Source organism: Solanum tuberosum, unplaced genomic scaffold (assembly GCF_000226075.1).
Source record: "Solanum tuberosum cultivar DM 1-3 516 R44 unplaced genomic scaffold, SolTub_3.0 scf00185, whole genome shotgun sequence".
Taxonomy (NCBI): domain Eukaryota; kingdom Viridiplantae; phylum Streptophyta; class Magnoliopsida; order Solanales; family Solanaceae; genus Solanum; species Solanum tuberosum.
This window is the reverse complement of record NW_006239122.1, coordinates 139494-163337: the sequence shown is the minus strand read 5'-3', so window position 1 is coordinate 163337 and position 23844 is coordinate 139494. Positions and strand designations below refer to the sequence as shown.

The 23844-nt window shown below is 36.6% G+C and overlaps 2 protein-coding genes across 2 annotated transcripts in view; one reads left to right on the top strand and one right to left on the bottom strand.

The window, feature by feature from the left end:
- Positions 1-285: 285 nt before the first annotated feature.
- On the top strand, positions 286-13363 carry LOC102582666 (cyclin-dependent kinase C-1-like). The gene is made up of 12 exons (XM_006355275.2): positions 286-560; positions 4475-4556; positions 4694-4784; positions 4880-4909; positions 5003-5118; positions 5214-5286; positions 5388-5508; positions 5611-5728; positions 6243-6382; positions 6471-6528; positions 12287-12357; positions 12589-13363. Exons 1-12 carry the CDS (start codon positions 451-453, stop codon positions 13115-13117), a joined length of 1539 nt encoding a protein of 512 aa, XP_006355337.1. The 5' UTR covers positions 286-450; the 3' UTR covers positions 13118-13363.
- A 731-nt stretch (positions 13364-14094) lies between these two features.
- Positions 14095-23844, bottom strand: part of LOC102582326 (ubiquitin carboxyl-terminal hydrolase 3) — a 12234-nt gene continuing 2484 nt past the window's right edge. The window contains exons 2-6 of the mRNA XM_006355274.2: positions 20866-20982; positions 18936-19034; positions 17876-18064; positions 14941-15122; positions 14095-14783 (exon numbers count right to left, since the gene is read on the bottom strand). Coding sequence (XP_006355336.1) covers positions 14378-14783; positions 14941-15122; positions 17876-18064; positions 18936-19034; positions 20866-20982 — 993 coding nt within the window. The 3' untranslated portion in view covers positions 14095-14377. The remainder of the gene's footprint in view (positions 14784-14940; positions 15123-17875; positions 18065-18935; positions 19035-20865; positions 20983-23844) is intronic.

Sequence of the window (23844 nt, the reverse complement as noted above, 5' to 3'; positions counted from 1 at the left end):
TTTATCCTTCAAATTATTAATGCGTGACACTATGTAACGATGAATATCCTTCAAATTATTGATGTTTCACATTTTGTAACGACGAAGAATATACATCTTCTTTACATTATTACAATTCTCTCTTCACGAATATTAAAATTTGAATAGTCTTATCACTTCAAACATTATGTTGATCAAAATAATACAATATGATATAATACGACAACAGTATAATACGTTATGAAATAACTTAAGAATTAGCAAAAAAGCCCTTGGTAAGTTGTATTAGGCACAAACAAGGCCATTTGTTTAGTGGAAAAACCCACAACTCCATACAAAGTAATCCGAAGCCGCCTCCACAGCGTTCCTCTCTTGTGGTTTTTGAATTGAACTTTCTTTCTCTCTATCAACTCTATACAACCCTACATCAATCGTTCTTCTTCACACAGAGGAAGAGAGATAGGTACAAACATGGCGGTGGCTGCTTTTGGTCAGTTGAATCTTGATGAATCGCCACTATGGGGTTCTCGAAGTATCGAATGCTTTGAAAAGCTTGAACAAATCGGTGAAGGAACTTATGGGTCAGTTTTTTTTCCTCCCCAGATAGTAAAATTCCTTTTATCCTCTATTTTGCCTCTTATTTGGATAGTTAAGGATGGGTTCCCTTGGTTTAATAACATGAAGGTTGATGGGTTGCTTTTTTTACCTCATTGAATCAAGAAATTAGAAGCTTTTGGTACATTTGTGTTGTTGATTTTACTCTTTGTATTTTGCAGTTGTACTCTTTCTGGGTAATTAAGAACTTGGATGTAGGACCCCGGGTGGGGTTGGGGGATATTTTATTGTAGTTTTGTCTTAGTTTGCTGTAATGCCATTACTTCATGATCTGATGTTATTGAGTTTTGGGGAAGGCTATGTGAAGCCTTTTTTTTTTCTTTTGAAACTGAATCTGTGAGGCCATTGAGAAAAAGCCATTGGGGATAGATAGACCTTTGTATTTTTGACTTAAAAATATTATTTAGGATTGCGTTTTGTTCTTTTGAGTTGTTGTGTATCATTCTGACCATTATGAAAATCAATTTAGTTGATTCAGTTCTTACATTGGCATGATTTTGGGTTTTGAACAAGGATCTTTTTTGTTGGAGTTTCTCTGGCTCGCACAGTTGAGTCAAATTTAACTGCTTTGAGATGCTTTGCTTGCACAATTAAGTCAAATTTAACTGCTTTGAGATGCTTTACTTGTGTCGGGGTCTGTCTAAAACAGCCTCTATCACTATGAGGTATGGGTAAGGTGTGTGTATACTTTATCCTCTGCAAACCCCACTTGTGGGATTACACTGGGTATGTTGTTGTTGTTGCACAATCGAGTCAAATAGAAGAAGATATTTGGTAATTTGCCTGTAATAAAAAGAAATGAAGAGAAGACTGCCATTGTATCGATTGTCTATGTTGGCTCTATAGGCAAATCTGGTAGGCGGTAGGGGTAAGGTTTGCGTACACCCTACCCTCCTCAGACCCCACTTGTGGGATAACACTGGGTATGTTGTTGTTGTAGGCAAGCCGGTGCTCATATTCCAGTTAGTGTAATATTGACAAGGATTATATTTCCAATGTAACTATGCAAAGAGTTAGTAATTAGTTCTAGTTTTATTGGACCGATGAAGGGGATGCTGGGAGCACGGATAGGTGGTGCATGTAGAGGTATTTTCTAACTATAGTCTATTAATATCTGATTAAATCAATTCCAAGATTTCAGCCAAAAGCTCTTTGTAAATTTTGAAAATGCATTTGGAAGCCTCAATATTCGAAGGCTGGAAAAGTTTCCATCTCTAGTGAAAAATTAGCTGCTGTTTACATGAAGAACTTTGATCTGCATTCTGGTGATAGTTGATCACCTCCTGTAATTCCAGTACAAGTTGGCTATTCCTGGGGTTCGGAATCAAGAATGATCTATTTCTTGTGGGAAGCAATAGACTTTTGATACATTGCTAAATAGTTTATAGAGTTGTATGTGTGGCCATTGATATATTCTGGAAGGATCTGATGTATGAGTATACTTTGGAATGTAGAGTAGGCATGAGACTTTTAGTGCACATTCTTGTTGAGCTGGAGTCAGCCCTTTAGAAATGTTTTGCCATTATACTTGGTTGTTTCCCATTTTATTGGTTGTGATAACATTTTTTTTGATTCTTTTTATTGTTTATGATATTTCACATAAGAGCTTCGAGGATATTGTCAGTTATTACTCGCTCCTGCCTGTTTTATGTTTAGGTGTTTTGTGACATGTAGGTCAAATGTTGCTAAGTACCGAAATCCTCTTTTAAATATGTGGTGGTGATAGTTCCACTTGTTACACTTTAAGTGAGTGGTGGTAAGAGCAGTGTTTAGGGGAGTGCAGAGCAGTAAAAAGCGACAAGGTCCCGCTTCACGCTTTAAGCGAAGCGCTCGCTTCATTGAAGCGAAGCACAATTTAAAAGAAAAAAGACCAAAATAAATACAGACAATTATAAGCAAAAAAATCATATTAAAAACTAAAAAAGGTTCCCCTTTAGTTGTCTTGTCTCAAAACAGACATACAATTGTTGTCCTATTGGTCTCACTAACTTTCTTCCCCATATTTTCATGCCAGCTGAAGCTCTGAACCCTCGCTTCGCTTCATAGAAATGATCTACTCTCTCTACACCAGTAATGATAAGTAGAAATAAGTATTCCAATTACATAACTCACTCTTCTTTTTTGTTTGTCCCAAAAAGAATGACACCTTTCCTTTTTGGAAGCTACATCCCCATGTTACCCTTCATGAAGACATAACTTGTTGGGTGGGGGGTGGGGAGACCGTACTCCCATCTTCAATTATCTACACAGCCCTCTGTAATGGTGCCATTTCGGTTTTGAAATGTTCTAGTTTTGTTTTGGTTTTTGACTTTTTCCTGTCTGAATTTGGTTTTAGGAAAGTAATGTTGACTTTGTAACAATGAAAAAATAATTGTCTTTGTCTGAAGAACTTGCACTATTTTTGTTTTGAAGAGAAAACATATCATTTCAATCCCTAGAAATATTCTTTGAGGCTTTAATATGGATAATAATAATAGATTAAGAGTCTAAGACCGAACAACATTAGATTTATATGAATTTAATTTGTTGAGGCGAAGCAGACAATTATCACCTTTTTTCCCCTGGGGCGAGGAGCAATCTGAAAAGGGGAGATGAGACGGCGAGTCAAAGCATAGCTTTTAATCGCAACTTGAGAACTAGGATCTTTTGGTCAAAACCAGACTACCCCTGCACAGCTTCTCTCTTATTCTTTCTCTGTTTTACGGTCAAGACGAGGTGAGTTGAAGCTAGGGTTCATGTACTTTTTCTATTTTCCTCTTCTTCTTTCTACTTCTTTCTTCTTCTTTCTTCTTTCTTTTTTCTCCTCTGTTTTCTGGCAGCTTCTTTCTTTCTTTGTTTGTCCACTGTTTCTGCATTTTTTTACTCAGCTTTTTTCTTCTCAGTTTTAGTTGCATAATAGTTAATAACCTAATTAGTTTTGTTTGATATGTTACTGAATTTTTAGTTATTTATATATACATATTTATTATTTTAATTAGTTTGTATTTACTGGCGCTTCACTTCTCGCCTCATTTTACCCTTCCCAGACCCACTTGTGGGATTACACTGGGTTTGTTGTTGTTGTTCCCTCCTCGCCTCAGTGAAGGGAGCCTCGTCGCTTTTTGTCGCCTCTCGCGTCCCAAAACAATTGTTGGAGGTATCCTTGTTTTTTTTTATGAAACCCCCAGTTGAAGGTTTTCCCCGGAATAATCCAAGAGTCAATCCTTGCATACCAACCATAGTTGTTGAATTATGGTGAACTTTATAAGTGTTAAGTTGATTTTTCCTGGCCCAGCTCCTGCAAGGCAGTTGTGGGACCTGTTCATCAACATTCTTGGGCAGCATTGGATAGTGTGACAGTTGATCAGACAATTTTTGGATAGTTGGGGGAAGGCTTCATAGATCTCTTATTATGTAGGAGTATCCGAGTGTGTCTGTTGGGTACGGTCGATAGAGAGGAACTTAAGGTGTTCTGAGGGCAGAACTCACTCAACTCAGATAATAATATACAGATGTTTAGGTTTGCTAGCATTGATGAAAATTGCATGATAGATTTTATCGACTCACTGCAGGAGTACTTTTTGTATTGGTGAGCAATTTCTTTTAGTTTTTGTATAGGGGGCTTCTTAATTTGTAATGTCCCAGCACTAGCTTTGGTGCTTGGCTACTTTTTGTTGATAAAAATCTAACTGACTGATTAAGAACGGGCCAAAGTCATTCAATAAGGATGCAATTGACACTATCACTTGGGATTCACATTGCAACTATTGTAATTGGTGACTATAGATGACATTGATTCAATTTAGAGATGACTCAGCCAACTTTGCATTTGTTGATATTTCAATAGTATTGCTTCATTGTTTGTATGCTTAGCATGATTGGCTCTGATGCTCTTTTCCAGGCAAGTGTACATGGCCAGAGATAAACAAACTGGGGAGATTGTTGCTTTGAAAAAGATACGTATGGACAATGAGAAGGAGGGGGTACTGTTCTTTTCCCCAATCTTCATGCTGTTTTAGATTTGTATTTATACCATTTAATTTAAATATTGGAGCTTATTTTGACTATTGCATTGCTGGGCTAAAACTGATTACCTGGTACTTTATACTTATTTCTGCAGTTCCCTATAACAGCCATCCGTGAGATTAAAATTCTAAAGAAATTGCAGCATGAAAATGTCATTAAGCTGTTAGAGATAGTAACCTCTCAAGGTACTTTGTTTCTTAATTCTTAGATGCTATAAATTTTGGAACTTTGGGAAAGTTTGAACTTTTATTGTCAGTTCTGATATGAATTTCTCATCTAGGTCCTGAAGAGGATGAACCAGAGAAGCTAGGTATTCCAGCTAAGAAAATTTTCTTATTGGTAGTGAAGTTCCTTTCCCAATGTTTGCAGAAATTAACATCCATGAATTTCGATTTTCTTACAGGAATAGATAGTAACAAGTACAAGGGAAACATCTACATGGTTTTTGAATACATGGATCATGACTTGACTGGCCTTGCTGATCGACCAGGGTTGAGATTCACAATTCCACAGATTAAAGTATCGTAAGCCTAACTAGAAGAAAAGATTATGTCTTTTCTTATTGTGATGACTATCTATTCGCTGCTCGTTTATTGACGACACTCCTTTTCCAGTGCTACATGAAGCAACTGCTTACTGGTCTTCATTACTGCCATATTAATCAAGTTCTTCACAGAGATATCAAAGGTTACTTTGTACTTAATTCTCTGTATGTAACATGTTGATATTTGCAAGTGTTCCTGGAAGCTCGTGACACATTTGTTTTTTTTTCATTTTTATGTTAGCAGGCTCTAATCTTCTGATAGATAATGAAGGAAATCTGAAGCTTGCTGATTTTGGTTTAGCCCGCTCATTTTCTGGTGATCATAATGCTAATCTGACAAATCGTGTTATTACACTGTGGTACAGGTAAATCTAAAGCATGTTAAAGCATTCTTCTTATTACTTTGCTTGTTTCACTCTGAGGTTTTTCTGCTCTTTCTAGACTAAATATACGATAATCTTGGACAGACCTCCAGAATTGTTGCTTGGAGCCACAAAGTATGGACCCGCTGTTGACATGTGGTCCGTTGGTTGTATATTTGCTGAACTTTTATTTGGAAAGCCAATCTTACCTGGGAAAAATGAGGTAATATCCTTTTAAACTTTTTTCTTGCTTCTCTAGGTGCTGTAGGTGTCAGTAGCTTCGCTTTACAAGTATACCTGCTGCTAGTGTCCTAAGGAATCTCTGCTAATGTGCTATTGCTTCTTTTCTTGAGAGTATCTTATACTTATGTTAGATAGTTTGCTATACCATTTCTCTGTCTGATATGCTGATAACAATGAAGCTTTTGGATTAGAAAACAACTTATTCGAACCTGATCTAACAATTGATTGAATAAAATCTGAAGAGGAAAGATTTTCTTAGTTTCTTTTATTTGATCTTGTTAGCTAGGTTCGTGACTAATAATCTCCATTTTATGATGACAAGCAAAATTTTACAAGAGCTTAGTCAAACATGCTCTTAGTGTGTTTCTTTTGATGTGAGCTCTCTCTACTACTTTTTTCTGTGTTTTTACTTCTGCTTCATCTTTATGCTCTATTTTTAGTACAATTTTATGATTTCAGTTGGCTTTATCTCTCTTAATCTTTTCTGATTACAGCCTGAACAATTGAACAAAATATTTGAGCTTTGTGGAACCCCTGATGAGATTAACTGGCCTGGTGTATCAAAGATTCCTTGGTACAGCAAGTTCAAGCCAGCAAGGCCAATGAAAAGACGAGTTAGAGAGGTCTTTAGGCAGTTAAGGGTTCTCCATTTGAAATATGAGTAGTTTGAACTACTTGTTTTGTACAATGGCTAACATACTTGATTTTTATTCATTGTGCAGTTTTGATCGCCATGCTTTGGATTTATTAGACAAAATGCTGAATCTTGACCCATCTCAGGTATTCCCCTTAATGTGGTTTTAGTAACTAAATCTCGAAGTGCAAAGTTTTCCTTTGTTCCATAATCAGAAGTCGTTTGAGTACAAAAAGAAGACAAGGATCAAACTCTCTTTTGCCTCAAGAATATAGGTTTTACTGGCATCTGAATTTATTTATGAAGGCAATATGTACTCTCCTTAGGAGTTCCTTTCTGTCCAAAGGCACTCACTTGGTTCATTAGTGTGTGACTATTCTTAGTATGTAGATTGTTTATTACTGCTGCAATTTGTATTTTCAATGGATTTACCATTGTCTGGTGTTATCAGAATTTGTAGAGGGACATTGGTCGTATGTTTGTTAGTTTCCGTAATGATTAGAGTAGAACATAATAGTAAAACAGTCGCCTTACTTTAACCAACGTTCTTATTCCCACCCATATGATGTGATGCATTTTGATCGGACAAAATGTATGAACGTCCCAATTTATGTGGTACCCTTTCCTTTTTAGTTTGTCCCAAAAAGAATGTCACCTTTCTATAATTAGAGACAACTTAACTTTCAAATTTCTCTCTTAACCCTTAATGAAATGATTTATAGCCACATGAATGTCTAAGGTTTGTTTTAGACCACAAATTTCAGAAGTTCTCCTTTTTGTCTTGAAGTTTGTGTCAAGTTAAAGGGTGCCACATAGATTGGGACGGGGAGGGAGTACACATTTGCTATTATTTTTTTCCTAATTTGATATACGCCAAGACCTCTAAGAGTAAAAAATTTTGGAAAATGAAATGGGCAGGTTGATCATCTATAAGATTGAAATGAATGAATGGTGAGTTGGTGTTTTAAGCTGTGCAATTAATAGTGTTGGCATACCCTTCCATAATTAGGGCATGCGGGTTAATGAAGTGCATGATTTACTAAGGTTGGGTGATACTTTGGGTTGTTAAGAGCTTCCCTCAAATTACCTGGGCATGCCTCTTTAGGTACCAGCTATACAAGGCAAAAACAGTGTTGGAAAAGATTGCGAAGAGGTTTGAAAACTGAGAAGAGATTTACAACCTGAAAAGGCTGTACATTTCTCTCGGGCTAGGATCATACTCATTAGCAGTGTACTCACTCTCTTTCGACTTACCCAGTCTGTATGAAGAAAAAATTGGATAAGGTTAGGAGGAACTTGGTGTAATGTAAACAAAAAAGAGGACTTTTCAGTGGTGAAGTGGGAGGTGGTGATGCTGGATAAAAGAAAGGGAGGACTTGGAATGAGAAACTTGAAAGAACATAACAGTAGTATAATAATGAAATGGCTATGGAGATTTTATCATTTTATGCAAAAAGTATAATTGTTGCTAAATCTGGAGAACAAAGTCTTTGGTATATTGGTATAGTTCAGACACCCCATGGCTTGTATGGAAGCATATGTGCAGCTTAAGACCAGGCACCAGCTTTTAGAACCAGTATAGAGATTAAGGTTAGTCATGGCAGGAATACAAGGCTCTGTTTGGAGAGGACATACACCACTTTCGATTTTATACGATGACCATTATAATTTCACAACCAATGTAGGAAGATGGAAGTTGTGTCATATGTTGGAATTGTGGTAGCTGGTGCATAAACTATAGAAGACTCTACTTTGATTGGGAAGTACCATGAATGATGCCATTGCTAAAAGACTTGGAGCATGTGGCTCTAAATGCAGAAGCTGATTGTACCATATGGAAGAGGCAACAAATGAAATATTCTTTTTAGGTTCATGTTATAAGGAGATGATTTTTTTTTTGGATGATGATTGTCACAAGGAGATTAAATAAAGAGTTAGGCAGCCTTTTAAGAAATGGAAATCTAAGGCCTCTTATAAGGTTGCCTGCTTTACACGGTTGGTCTCAGATGATGTGTGCCTCACCCAATTCAATCTATATAGGGAAGGGGGATGTTGATATGTAGTAAATGTTATGTGTAGCAGGGAGGAGAACTGCATTATATTTTATTGCATTGCACTGTTGCTAGACAGATTTAGAACCTGTTTTTGATTTGTTCATTATGCCTTTTGTAATGCAATACACGGTGAAGGATTTGTTGACTGGCTAGGCCTGTCGTCATCAGAAAACCATTGAATAATTTGAGGAAAATAGTGCGAGCTTGCATACGTTGAGTCTTGTGGGTATGAAAGGAATTACAGATGTTTCGAAACAAAGAATTGGGATGAGTCCGACTCTGATTCCGTGTAAGGAAATGAATCATGGGCCTAACTCTCCAAAAGCTAACTCGAGGTGTGGATCCGACACCCCTTAGCCGATGTGGGAGACTGAACAGTGTCAAATGTCTTCATTGTTAAACTCTTGTTACAAGCCTTTAGCAGAGTCAGTGACCGTGGTCTCTGATTTGGATTCAATAGTCTCATTCGAAGTGCCTTGCATATCTTGGTTAATGGACCCGAAATGCATGTCTGAGACTTGACAATCTTCTGAAAAAGGGACATTTCTTATGCAGTAGGTGCCACATTTGCGGGAAGAAGTAGAAAGTATTAACCATCTTTTCATTCATTGTAGAGTGACAACAAAGGCATAACACATACCAAAACATAATAGGCCTAGAATAGGGAATACTGTGAACCTATGTTGCTCAGACTCTTCTAAAATGTCGATGAGTGCATGTCCGATACTCCAAAAGTAGTGCATTTAAGAGAACCTGGCACATGTACGACAACAATATTGGAGAGTCCAAGTAACATTGCCGAGAACTACCACAGGTTGTTAGAGGCAGAAAGAGGTCATTATGGTGTAATATCACCCGACATCCATATGATAGATTGTTTGGAAGGAAATGAACAATTGATGTTTTGAAGATAAAGTTAATTTGGTCCAACAATTCAAGTTTACCTGTATTTTGTTTCTCGATGAGGAATTTGTGAATGAAGCAAAATACATAGCCTCTTAGAATCCTCTCAACCTCTTTGAGAGGATTCTTCTGTTGGGTTTTGCTCGCCTATAAATATTGCAACACTTCCTTAGTGCTACTGTTATAATACAATTATCTTTTCTAAATAAGCTTATAGAAAGAGATCATAGATGGTTTACTATTTCTCTAATGGCACAAATTCAAGTGTGATATAGCTTAGCTAGTGGAAGTATCGATCACATGCATTGGAAGTAGAGGCGTCAAATGGGTAGGTTGAGTTGAAATTGGAGATATTAAAATGGGTTGGGTTCTGATCCCGCCAAGTTTACTTTGGGCTCAAATGGGCTAAAAATCGGGTTGGGTCATGATCCGCCCAATTCGACCTGCTTAATCTTAATAATTTTTACATATTATTTAATTCTTATAACCACAATTTGAATTTCAACTCAAAAAAATAAAAAAGAAGAAGTTACAAATGGATAGATAAATCCTAGAAGATATAAAATAGATAGTAATTCATACTTTTTATATAGAAACATACATCAATGCAAATAAAGAGTCTTAAAACGGGTTGAAATTGGAGATTAAATTGGGCTCAATTGAGGATCCATTTAAAATGGGTTAATGCTTGAATGAGTTGAGATTGAACCCAATCCAAATTACCTTGAGCCCAACCCATAAAATTCTGGGCGGGTTGCATATATTTAGGTTCATTTTGACACCCCTAATTGAGAGCTTTTGAAGTGGAATAACGTTACATGGTGTTTTGAGTGCTAGGAAGATAGCTGTAGTGAAAGAGTAGTTCTTTACTACGAGTGTGAGACTAGTGACGTTATGTTTTTGTGAATATTGGGATTCTAACACGTAGTCCACTCAGTGTTATGAAAGGCGCTCGCCTTTCGCCTTTGGCGACAAGGCGAGGCGAGGGGTCATCGCCTTTTTCCGGCGAGGCGAGGCGACTTCAGAAAGGCGTGCCATGGCGACGGAAAGGCGTAAGATGACGTGGTGTGGCGATGCAATAGGCGTCGCCTTTTTATTTTTTAATTTTTTTTAAGGTCGGACTTAATAAATAAAAGCCAAAATTAGGGTTTTTTTTTGGGTATTTTTGCCAACTTGACCTTCGCAAGACGCTCCTCCTCTTCTCCTCCTATTTCGCGATTGCTGCTCCTTCGTGGAGACTTCTTCTTCGCGAATTGTAATCGCAACTGCTGCTCCTTCTCAGGTACGAAATCTTATCTCTAGTTCTTCTCTTCTAGTTCTTCTCTTCTTTTCTTCTCTTCTTTTCTTCTTCTTCTCTACTATCTAGTCTCTACTCTATTTTTTTTTTTTGGTGGAACTACTCTATTTATTTTTTTTGGGTGGAATTACTCTGTTTTTCAGTATTTAGAGTTTGAGACTATGCTTGGTTTTGTACTTCTGTGGTAGACTAGTGCTCTGCTCACTGGGCTGGAATCTGCCTATATTTAAAAAAATAATAATTTGATTCTTCTATAATTATTTCTTCCCTACTTAATTTAGTTTTATACTAATTAATATAGTATTTATTTGCCCATAAATAGTGAATTCAATGACGTGAGATGCTAACAAAAAGAGGGACATTGCTAATGAATGTTATTGTTATTGAGATTTTGGATATTTATATATGCAATTAAATATTTTACATTCTTTGTCTTAATTGGCGCCTCAATTCAAAAAGGCGAGCGCCTCGCCGCTCGCCTCACCGCGTGGCGAGGCAGGCCCTTGTCGCCTTTTGTCGCCTCTCGCCGTCCAAAACACTGAGTTCACTAGATAAAATATCATAAAAAAGCAGATGTTAAAATGGGTGTCCTATTCAACAGGTGGTGCATGTGGCACACATTAAGATAAAAAGAAAGGTTGCTTGATATGGTTTGGCCATGTCCTACACAAACTTATCTCCATAGATGCACCAATATGACGATTAAGATATGATAAAAAAAGGATGAGATAACATTGAGGGAAGGTATCTGGAAAACCTACATCTCCGTCATGACCAATGCATACTTAGAATAGAACAAAACGGGATCAAAAGATTCATAGGGTCACCAACTATTTTGGATTTAGGTTGAGCGATAGCGAAGCCAAGCCGCCATCTATAGGCGAAGGGACGAAAGCCTATGCTACAGTAAGAAAAAAGTTTAGGTTGAAGACCCAGTGTGGTATGCGCCAATAAGGCCATCAAAATTTAGATAATGCTTTTTCCTGAGCAAACCTGATTGGAGATCTATTAGTTTTATTTATCTATATTTTTACTCAAAAGGACTACAGATTTTTGACAATTTTATTATCTCGTGTTTCTTACAAAGGCATTTGAACTCTACTTTAAGGGGTCGTTTGGTAGAGAGTATAAAAATAATGCACATTAGACTGTTAGCAATGGTTGCATTAGTAATGGTTGTATTAGTTATATTTGCAGTAGTTATGCATAAATTATTTCTTATGCATTGTTTGATTTGGTGTATTAAAAATAGTATGTATTGTATAAAAATATTTATTTACAAAAATATCCTTCACAATTATGATAGAAAAGATGTAAAAGTGCTTTTGAGGGGTAGTTGAGTCTTTAACCATGCTAATGCATGTATTAAATATCTTTGCAATTACTAATTCTTAGAAATCCATGGTATTAGTAATACACTCCTCAATACACAATAGAGTGTTTAGTTATACATAGCATGAAAAAGTATACCAAACAAGGGACTACTAATTCACAAAGCTAATGCATGCATTATTTTTGCTGATACACTCTACCAAACGACCCCTAAGTTTTATAATAAGCTGTTTGACTGCATAAAGCTTGGTTGCAACTTGTAAAGCATGTTTCTGCTTCTTTACTAATTCTGGTTTTAATTGACACCTTTTTTTGCAGAGAATATGTGCAAAGGATGCTCTAGATGGTGAATATTTCTGGACCGACCCCTTACCTTGTGATCCTAGAAGGTGTGCACCTTATTTACATCAACGTTTCTCAGTGCTGTTTGTGCTTATTGTATTCCCTGCGATGGATCTGGAACTTCTTGGCTAATGTGCTTACAGTTAACCACCTGTTCCAACTAATTTGAGATTTTTATAGATTTATAAGCATCAATGAAAGCATATCCTGAGATTAATATGATATGTATGCATATATATCTCTTAACCTAACAACCTGTTTCTCACTGTATTGAACAGCCTACCTAAATACGAATCATCACATGAGTTCCAGACTAAGAAAAAGAGGCAACAGCAGAGACAGAATGAAGAAATGGCCAAAAGACACAAGCTGCAGCACCCACAGCAACATTCGCGCCTCCCTCCTATCCAACAGCCTGGTCATTCCCAGCACTGGGGTGGATCTACTCATCAAATGAGCAATTCCCAGCCTGCAACATCTGCTGGGGCTGGTCATCATCAGTTTGGAAAGCCTCGTGGTACTGGAGGATCAAATCGATATCCTCCAGGTGGAAACCCTGGCGGGGGATATTATCAAGATCGTGGGGCACAGGGTGGAGGTTATAGTAGTGGGGCATATCCACCTCAGGGACGAGCCCCACCTTTTCCTGGCAGTGGGTTGGCTCCCAGTGGTCCCCGGGGACCGAGTGGTGGATATGGTGGTCCTCCTAATTACTCCCAAAGTGGTCAATATGGAGGTTCTGGTGCAGGGAGAGGTTCTAACCAGATGAGTGGAAACCGTAACCAGCAATATGGTTGGCAGCAATAGAGTCTGTCCTGTGTATGCAATATAGAAAATCTGGCTAGACGGCATCAAAGAAAATCAATATCAATTGTAAGAAATTGTGGGCTTATTCAACATATTTTGCATATCTTAGAGAGCTGTAACGTACATGTGAAGGCGTGTTTTTTGTGAAGGAAATGGTGTAGTAGATTTTTTTTGGCTTAGGTATACAAATTTGTGACTGGTTCTGCTGCATGATTCTTTTAAATAGCGATTTATTGTTTTAGAATAGAGATTTTGAAATTTTGTTAAGCATGTAGTCATGCTGGTTGGCAGAGTCTCAACGTCCTCCTTGAGAGTTGCTCGTAATCTCTGACTTGGTCTTCGAATCCTAAGTCCCAGCGGGCTGAGGATCCAGGCATCCAACCTGAATTATAGGGGAGCTTCAATTCGAAGTGTGGGCTACTAAGGCACCACATATATGATAACAAGCACTCCTCAATCGATAGGTCTAAGAAAAAAACATAGTAATGTTTTACTATTTAAAAAATAGATTAAACTTATTTCAAGGAAATATGAGGAATGGTTTCATATTTCAACCAGTGCTTCTACGTTTGAAAATATTCTTAACTTGCATGCAAAGTAAATGCAATATCTGTTGATCTTGTATAGGTTTCCTCCACCCTTCTTGTTTGTGTCGAGACTAGTACTTGTTGCAGACTGCAATTTTTAGGACCAAGAAATCCTATGAACTTCATTTTGAGTTCTGACCTGGAGAAATGTAGTGTCGTAAATTTGGAAAAAAAGTTTATGCCACCATAAGGGGAACCTAAATCTTTTGATAAAAATAGTCCGATGCACTAAGCCTTTGCTATATGCGGAGTTTGAGAAAAGGTTGTTTACAGTTTCATCTTTTGACATAAAGTTGAAAACGGCAAACTGTAAGCTTTTTTGACTTCAACATATTGTGCATAAGAAAGAAAAGGTCAATATTCTAAATCAGAATGGATCACAAAAGTAGATTAGCACTCCATAAACTGAAGAATAAATCCTACTAAACTCAAGCATCACATACACTACATATCTTTTTTCCCCTTTTATTGTTGGAAAAATAGATGGTATAGCTTTTACCATCCACTGTACAAGGCAACAACCTAGATATGTATTCTTCACATTTCATGTCAACTCACTAGAAAATTTCTGAAGAAACTACAAAGGAATGTTGTAGCAAATGATAAAATTGATCACTAGAGGTAGAAATTGAGTTCAAAATTGGAAACAAAATAAACTAAACTCATTAAGCTACTAACTAGTGCTTCCATTGGAGACTCTCTCGTAAAATAAGATGTACCCGTGGTCTGTATTGCTGGAATACTCTTGAGCTGACCCAAAAAATGTTTGAACAGCTGACTCATCAATCATCTCAACATTCTCATCATCAAAGAACAACCAGTGGTTGTGACTCTTCACAAGGCTGACGTAGTGTCCGTGGTTTGGTCCACTCCCAACATGGACTACCACAGCGAATAAGGAATACTCAGCGTCTGCATCCTCAACTGTATTGCTCAGCTTCAGCTCAAGTGGGAAGACAACGCGGTATGAGAGCTTCTTATACCGACCAAGCTGTTCAATGTACTTAAATCGCTTCAAATGGATAACTAGGATGTGAGGGGGCTTTTTAATCTTCATCCTCTTCTGAGCTTCCTGCAAGCTAAGTTCTCAAAAAATGGTGAATTAGTTAATTTGCTAGAGAGAAAACAGCAAAGAGACGAATCATGTTAGTTTGCTGCAGCTACGTCAAAGAGGCATATGCCTTAAAGGAGTGTTCTTTGTAATTATCCAACAAGAAAGCAAAAAACACATTATACCTGCAACACTTGTCACAGAAGAATTTATCCTCTGCATTCAAAGTCTCTGTGGAACTAAAGTTCTTCAGGCAGCTAGTTATTGAACTGTTCTGTTCAATGTCGAGGCTCAAATCAAGAAATGTCTCATCTCGTGCAGTTACAGTCTCACAACGCAAGCACTTCGTTTCATTTGTGAGTATACCCTGGAAGAAAATACCGTTAAGATCAATTAAAGAGTCTAGAAAGTACTGGTTTCAATTGGAAAGTGTAGAGAGTACTGGTTTCAATTATAGAGTGTAGAAGAAGTACTGGTTTAACAGAGACATCTCAAGACCAGATAAAATACTCTTTAACTTTCTTTTTCATACTGTCAAAGAAATGATGTTAAAAAACCTTAGTTCTACTTCTGAACTCTTCTTTCTTTTTCCTTCCTTTCTTTTAATTTTGACAAGAGACGTCAGACACCAGAAGCAGTATAAGGATGCAATATCAGGCACTTATTCTGACTTACCAAGTTCGTGGAGAATCTACAAGAAAAGCACATCGATCCCTGAAAAATCAATCAACTATGCCTTGATCGCAGAATAATTGGGTCGACCATAAAAATCCTTCAATTCCATTTTATTCGGCTTATTTCATTCCAATACTAAATAATTGCCATTTAAATAAATTAGAAAATTCTTTAAAACTAGAAGTTCTCTAAATCTCCTCCTTTTAAAAAAAAAAAAAGCAGCTCTCGAGAGACCTAACATAAATGTAATAACAACTAAACACCATCAACAACCACTATGCCCAAGTCTGAAACAAGTTGGGATCTCCATTTAAACTCATCTCTGGCCAGTATTATATACAATAAAAATAAAAGTAAGAAGTACCAGCAGTTCTCTCATTTCCTAGTGGTATACAAATCTCTGATATGGCTAGAAGATACCTAGAAAATTTTAAGCTAACTAACGTGATTCAAACATATGTCCAATTAATTGGTGTCATCTATATAGAGCTTTCTCTTCAATTGTGTTCTATCTATCGCTAAGTCTACATTGATTCCAACAGATTGTAGGGCCTTAGAGACAACTTCATTCTTCAATAGTACCATTTTCAAAAAAAAAAACAAAGAGACTACTTCATTCTATGAAATTTTAGATCTACCTTGTTCCTTTTCAAAACCTACTTCTCACCATAATTCTACTCCTATAAACCATTGCATCTAATGGTCGACATAGGACATGAACAAATCATTTCAATAGACCTTCTCTTATTTTATCCTCAATGTGTGCTACTTGCACCTTTTGGTGCTATGTGATCATTTTAGATATTGTCTAATTTTATGACTGTACATTTATCTTATTATTAACATCTCTATGACACCCATCTTGTGAATGTGTTGGACTTTAGCAGCTCAATATTAACTCCTTCCATATAACATCGTTGGTCTTATAATTGTTCTGAAGAACTTAACTTTGACTATGGTAGGCAGAGTCTACATAACACCTCGATAACACTTCTTCATTTCATCCATTCAATTATCATTGAATGTGTAACATCTCCATCTATCATTCCATTTTCCAGTCTCACTCCAATCTCCAGGTGAGTGTAGGTATCTGAATTGATTGCATTTTGGTACCTCAATGTCACCTAATCTCACCTCAACTTCACTTTTCTTATGCTAACATATTTTGCAATACATATATTCAATCTACTTCTACTTATCGTAAGCCTTACTCTCTAGAGTACTTCTCCATAGTCCAAGCTTATGGTTAACACCTCATTGGTTTCTTCGGTTAGTACAATAGTGTCAGCAAATTGCCTATACAACAGGGACCTCATCTTATATTGTGTAGACCTAATTAGTTGATATGGCCTGTAGGAATCTTTTGTTTCTGCTGTTTCTAACTTAATCTAAGTCCTTGTTAGTTTTTTATCTGTAAGGGGAAAAAATGCAGACTTAATTAAGGTTAGAAACAATGGAAGCAAAGATTTTAGATCTTTTATCATGACTTGCTATGATTTTAAATCTACTTCCTTGCTTTCATATCTTCAATCATCTGCATCTATGGACTGGTGCATAAAAATCTAAGCAGACCTAATGCCATATTATCCTCCACCTGTGCTACTCGCTCCCCATGTCACAAGTGATAATTTTGAATCTTGCTCAATCTTACATACATATGAATTTCTAGGACATTCATTTTGTGGATACATCAGGTCTTAGAGGTCAAATATTAACACCTAGAAGACGTTGCTGGTCTTCACGATTTTCCATTTAACGTGCTTATCATTGTTGTTATGTATCTTCCTATCACAGATCTTGCCGTAGCATTCTCCCATTTCAACCATCATATACATAGTTAGCCTGTAAGGTATCTTCACATCCGATTACATTCTAGCAGCACTCCAATTTAGCAATCCTATTTTTGTTCTGTGTTATATTGTATTTATATGTCAATTTTCAGTGAAAATATCTGAATTGTTTGGAGTTGACTGTTGAGAACACAATCTCGTCTCACTTTGCTTTCATTCTTCTTATTGAGGCTAAACTTACCATGCATATGTTGTTACTTGATAATAGACCCTTCACTTTAGAGTTCACATCTAGCTTTTGATAGACTCCTCCATTAATTTTGAAATCTAACATAGTATTATTTACAAGTAGCATGCACCATTTCAAGTATGAGTCCAAAGCAGATCTCTCGTGGACACTGGCAGTTCATTATTATCACTCAAAATATACTTTACTTCCTGATTGTAGCCAGAAACTGAACAATGTACATGGCAAGACTGAATGTAAGATCCAATCCCAAAGTGTTGAGCACCAGACAACCCAATTTAAACAGTCCTGGCAGATAAACCTCAAAAAGAGAAAGGAGAAAGAGGAATACAGTTGCTGACATATCAGGTGATGTATAACCAGAAATGATGACATAAGCTGATAACTGCCAAGACTAGCAAGCTTTACCTGGAAATTTTTGTGCACCCATGTAACCAGGGGCTCCTTTTTAACACCATTAGCATGAACACTGGTTGGTCCATTTGCAATTTTTTCTGTTGGGGAAGAAGTTTCTTGATCACTTTTAGCTGCACTGGCTACTTTCTCCAGTATGTCAACCAGTTCGTTCAGTAAATAGTTTAAAAATTCGTGTGCGTCCTAACAAAGAAGGATATCAATACACATGAGTGGCGGGAGAGTACATCAGACTATCAGAGCATATAAGCACCAAACACATAAAGGGAAATGAAGAGTAACTGATGAATAAAAGTCAAAAGCATCATGATGACAGTTAATTTAGCTATCAATTATTTGGAAATGTGAGTCTCTCTCTCTTCCTCCTTCTGGATCAGGTAGAATGCAAGTCTTCAATTTCTGGGACAAATTTCTTAGAACAAATTTTAGATAAAGCTGGATCTGATGACCACATGCATGCCCTCCACATAGAGAAACAATGTAAAGCAAGTAGAATATCTAACACTTCTAAATGAGCTTAACCTCCTAGTCACTAAATTAACATGAAAACGAATGTTTGCAGACTAGCACGACAATAATTAATGTTTAGTCTGGACCAACACAAAGGCAGAGAAGGATATCTTCAAAGATAACAAAGAGAAGTCCCTTAGGCAGGACAATCAACTCCAAGCAGGGATTTTTTCACTTGATCTGATCATTTGACTGGCCTAGGAACAAGATTTCCAGTTCAACACAATTACATTTCTCAATGAAACATGCCCAAGAAAAATACTACCAAATGCAGCATGAAAAAAAGAAAAAAAGAAAAAGAAAAAAGAGGCAAATATAGGAAGCAACTCATCAGTTTTTAGGATTTCTAGCAATCTCACATTATATCAGTCTAGCAACACCAAAAGGGAGTAAAGCACACAATTCAGTAAATGCAAGTAAAAGGAGGGAGAGGGGTTTTTAACACCTGTACAGGCAAACTTAGGGGATATCTTCCCCATATTTATAGGATAAAGGATTATTAGTTTCTAACTAGCATTTCTTAAAAGAAGTGACTATAGGAAACCTGATGCATATAACTGCGGAAAATCTCATTCTGCTTCTTCAATCTCTGTACGAAGCGCTTGGGAGCAATGACACCAGTTTTCTTCTTTTGTGAGCTTATCTACAAAATCACAAGAATAAACCCATTAGTTCGATGATGAAGTACAATATTGATCATGGGCTCATAAAATGCAAAAAAATACAAGTTCTGACAATGTGCTTTCAAATATCTGTAAATAAAGGAGGAGGATACTATTGATTCAAACTAATAATGCACAACCTTTTAAAGAGAACAACAGATGGTAGGAAATAAATCATCTTATATGCTTAGCTAATTACAGCATTTTCCAAGTCATAAAATATGGTCTCAAAATTTATACGTGAGACAGTGAAAGCCAATGTATTACTTGAACTTCTTATTTTCTAACAATATACTCCCTCCGTCCTAATTTATGCAGCACTATCCTCTTCCTGAGAGTCAATTTGAATAATCTTTGAAGGAAAATTGAATAAGATCAATTCAATATTTTAAAATTAAAATTTATATATTTAAAAAATACATGGAAAGTACTATAAGTTGCAATTCTCATGTCAATATGATGAAAAAATACATTTTAAAATGTCGGTCAAACTTTATGCAGTTTGAATCTCGAAAACGAAGAGTGCCACATAAATTGGGACAGATGAAGTATTATTTTTCATTACTGAAGTAGATCGAAAGTTCAGTTTAAAGATCCCAAAAGATTAGCAGAACAAACATTTATGTCCCCAAATTGTCAATTGCCAACATTTAACCGGATTGGACTAAACATGTCGCTTATTTGGAGCCTAAGCTTTAGTAGAAAAATCGTGAATGCATTCACTCTTTCTACGGAAACAAAAATAACTAAGAGAATAAACTAATATTTAATAATTGAACAATCTATTCAATGACAAGAACATGACATAGATTCAAGACAAACTCTCAGCCAATGCATACTAAAGACAAGAAACTAAGAATAAATTAATAATGGAGAGCAACATGCCTGCTGGACAGGCCATTAACAAGCACAAGAATTACTTTATGCACATCCTCTAGGAACTCATCTTCTATTTTATTTTCAGCCTTACAGAACAAGAAACAACAACAAATTCCTAGTCTCCCCTACAAATAAAATAAAACTGCCTTAAGCCAATTGATGATTCTTTTCGGGTCAAACTGAAAACACAGAACCAATGACAAAACACTAAAGGGTCAGATCAGGGAAGTGGTTTTTAAAACTGAGCTCACAGGTCAAAAACACAAACAGATAGTCATAACTACAAAACCAAAATCTGCATATCATCTGAATTTTTCAAATAAAGAGTGACTGGGAAAGAAAGATCACATCCACATTCATACCCTGTAAACAACTACCCTAGCCCCATCCAGGAGCTGGCTATTGGGGCTTCTCCACTCTGAAGAACATTTCCTTTTCCCTTTGTGCAAGTGAGAAGTATTAAAAACAAAGAAAGAAACCTAAGAAGAACATCTCAACAAGATTCTGGTTATCTGATCCACATAATGAGCCACAAAGAGAAAAAAACAACATTTTAGTTTTATTAAACCTGAACATGCTGATTATGCATTTAAAATGAAATTCTATCGAAAACACATAGAAATGTAATCTCCTAACTAACCTTTAAAAGGAAAAAAAGAAAAAAAAAGAAGAAATTCTTCACTGACAGTGAATGTTTTGTACATGTAAATTCTAATGAACAGTTGATAACAAATTCTCTAAATAGAGAGAATGGACATTAATCCAAAGATCTATCCTGACAGCTCCGAAATAGCTGTTACATGCAGATATGGACATCATAACTGTGGGTTCTTAGTAGCAGCTTAACACATGATTGTGTTTACTTGTGCATCATAATTAAATGAAAGGGAAAGCAATTAGGAAAAGATAATGTCAACAATAGTCACGTAATACCTGCATAAACAGGTCAGCAAGGCATGTCAAGAGATTTTCATCTGCGTCAGCAAGATTTTTGTTATTTGAATAATAATCCAGTAGCTGTTCTCGAAATGGAACACAGAAATATAGAGCCTGTTGAAAGAGAAAAGAACAAGATAATGCTATCAACTTCAGGATCATACATACTATAACACGTATACGACAATGTTATCAAAATGGGGTTCATATATAATATAACATGTATACATGCAGAGTGAGATCAACAGTCTCTTTTTGGTTAATTCAGCAAGCAGACAGTACATCATAGGGCTAACAATAATTAGTTTCTACATTTCACACAAAAACCAATGGATGCAATGCATTTAAACCTGCTATTTGCCATTTTCAACATTCCGAAAACTCAACCGAAACCAATCTTTTGAATATTTCCTGGATTTTGCTTCAACCTGTATGCAAGTTGCAAATAGGGTGCTGGTGGTTGAACTTTATCATATCTAAATTACTGAATTGTCTAACCACCTCATCCTAAAACTTAACCATCAAAAAGGCACACTTTTACTTAGTTATGCCTTTATGTTTCTAAAAGAGGTGGTCATAAAGTTCATAAGGTATTAGAGTAGGTAGAGGCCCAAAGAAAATGCCTTACATCCTTCCCTTCATTAAACAAATTTGCCTGCTTGGCACACTAAAAAGAATTTCGTCTGCACGCAAGGAGGCATGTTGAAGGCATAAATCACTAAATAAAAATGTGCCCTCTAGCAATTTTAGCTTTAAAATGAGCTGATGACAACTCAGTAATAGAGCAAAGACTATTTTCACCTCATCTTGTTTGACATTTGACAGATGCAGGATAGAAAAAAGGTAGACTTGATAAAGGATTAATAATGTGCAAAGATAAGCAATGTAAGATTAAATGAGAGAAAGGAGTTCAATACATATGAGAGAGGATCATATCTTATGAAATTCATCAGAATTCACATTGCTTAGTCCACCCTTACGACCTACCTTCACCGTGTTCAACTTCAAAAACATCTCAAACTTCCTCTATGTAATTTTTTTGATTAGTCTTCCAGTACACAATTTTCATGAACTTAAATTTTGATCTAAGTTTCTCTCTCCATAACACTCACCACTTTGAGACTCTCCTACTATTTATGAAGACCACAAATATACCCAACAAGCAAAAGATTTAATATGATTTCTCAAGGTCTCTACTCTCCTATGCAGTCATACAACACAAATGTTCATCTTAGAGACCTCTAATTTTCAATCACTCGTCCCGTTCCACTCAATCAATTGCTTCATCTCACTCACACCATAAATCCATCTCACTCCTTTTCACCTATTATTATTCTCCTTGTTTCTTCCTTCATAGTTCATTGAGACCGTCAATATCTTCAATTTTAAGTTATTCCCCCATTCAATTTTGGTTATCAAACAATCATTGTGTTCTCATCCCTAAATCCCCTTCACTTACATTCATTTTCAATCCCAGTGAGTGAAAATTTGTTTCTATCCCATGGCCTGTAAAAGAAATATCCAGAAAGTCACAAAGATAGCACATTTATCAATGACACAAAACAGGGTTGTCTTCATATGTTTTTTCATAATTTCACCAATCAACTCAAAGTTATCTTCCTTCTTTGTAGTGTCCAGTGGTGCAATTATTCTACTTGTGTATTACTGCTCTAGCTTTGTTCATCATCTTAGATTTATCTCACCCGCTATGTACTGTACCACGAATTGGAAGCAGCCTTCAAATAATCTTGAGGATCCCAATCATTCACTGATAGGGGGGAATATTGATCTTTCGAAGACAATACAGTTGTCTTATGCTTTTTCTCTCCTTTGTACTTTTCCCCTTGGATTTTGTTTCTTCTTGTCTCCGTCGCAATAAATAGCTTTAGCCTTTTTCTTGTCTTCTTTATAGTGTTTTTGTCTCCTATCTTAAGATTTGACTCTGCAGGTTGAAACTCTTCGGCTTTCAATTAGCTAACTTGTTTTCCTAGTTCCGCAAATAGTGATGGAGCTTATAGGAACTGTCCAAGGTGAACGATCATTTCCATTGTCCTGATGAGTCATCTTCTAAATCCAAGGATGTAGTATTACAGTCAACTATGTTGAATGAACCATGGGAGACAAACAGTTCAAATCCCAACAGAGGCAAAAGACGTAGGGTGATCCTTCCCGATCTGTTTAAGCCTAGATAGACAAAGCAATCTGGTATTGTCCTAGTGAGTGGTAGCACGTACCCAGTCAATTAGCCTAGGTGTAGACAAGCTGGCCCAGACACAATCTTTATTAAAAAGAATGGTGTGCATGCAATCTTTGAACTTTTGGCAAAAAACATTCCTCAACTATCCTCAAACTTAACTACATCCATGTACTACCAGGCGAACATAAAACGTAACAAGTTATATTTATCTGTCAAACTCAGTTACAAAAAAAAAAAACTAACATAATGGAGGATGGATTTCTTCTCTGCAAGTGTTGGGGCATGAATGTGCTTTTTATGCTGGGATTTGATTTTATGGGAAGAAAGAGGGGTCAGACTGATGGAAAATTGGTGGATAGGTGTAGACGAGCATTTTGACACAGAGAATAAATATTGGAGTCCTTAAAGTCATGACTATGCGCTAGCTGCCGATGGAGTACAATATGAGCGGTGACAACATCAGGGATCACACTAGCTGATTGGCCTACTCTATACTGATCTATTCTTGAGCTTTTGAAATTGAGCTTGAGTGAACCTCCTTACTTTTCTTTCCCTTTAGCTGAATAACACAATTCATATATTCTCTATAGTCTACATAACGATCATGTTGCGTTGCACAAAAAAATTGCAACCAAATCGTACTCAATCTCTTAGACTGGCGGTTGAATCATATCAAACCATTGTTGTGCAAATAAACAAAAGAACTTTGTGCTGGATGTTAAAGATGATTTTTTTTTTTTTGGGGGGGGGGGGGGGGGGGGGGGAGCACAGGGTCGGGC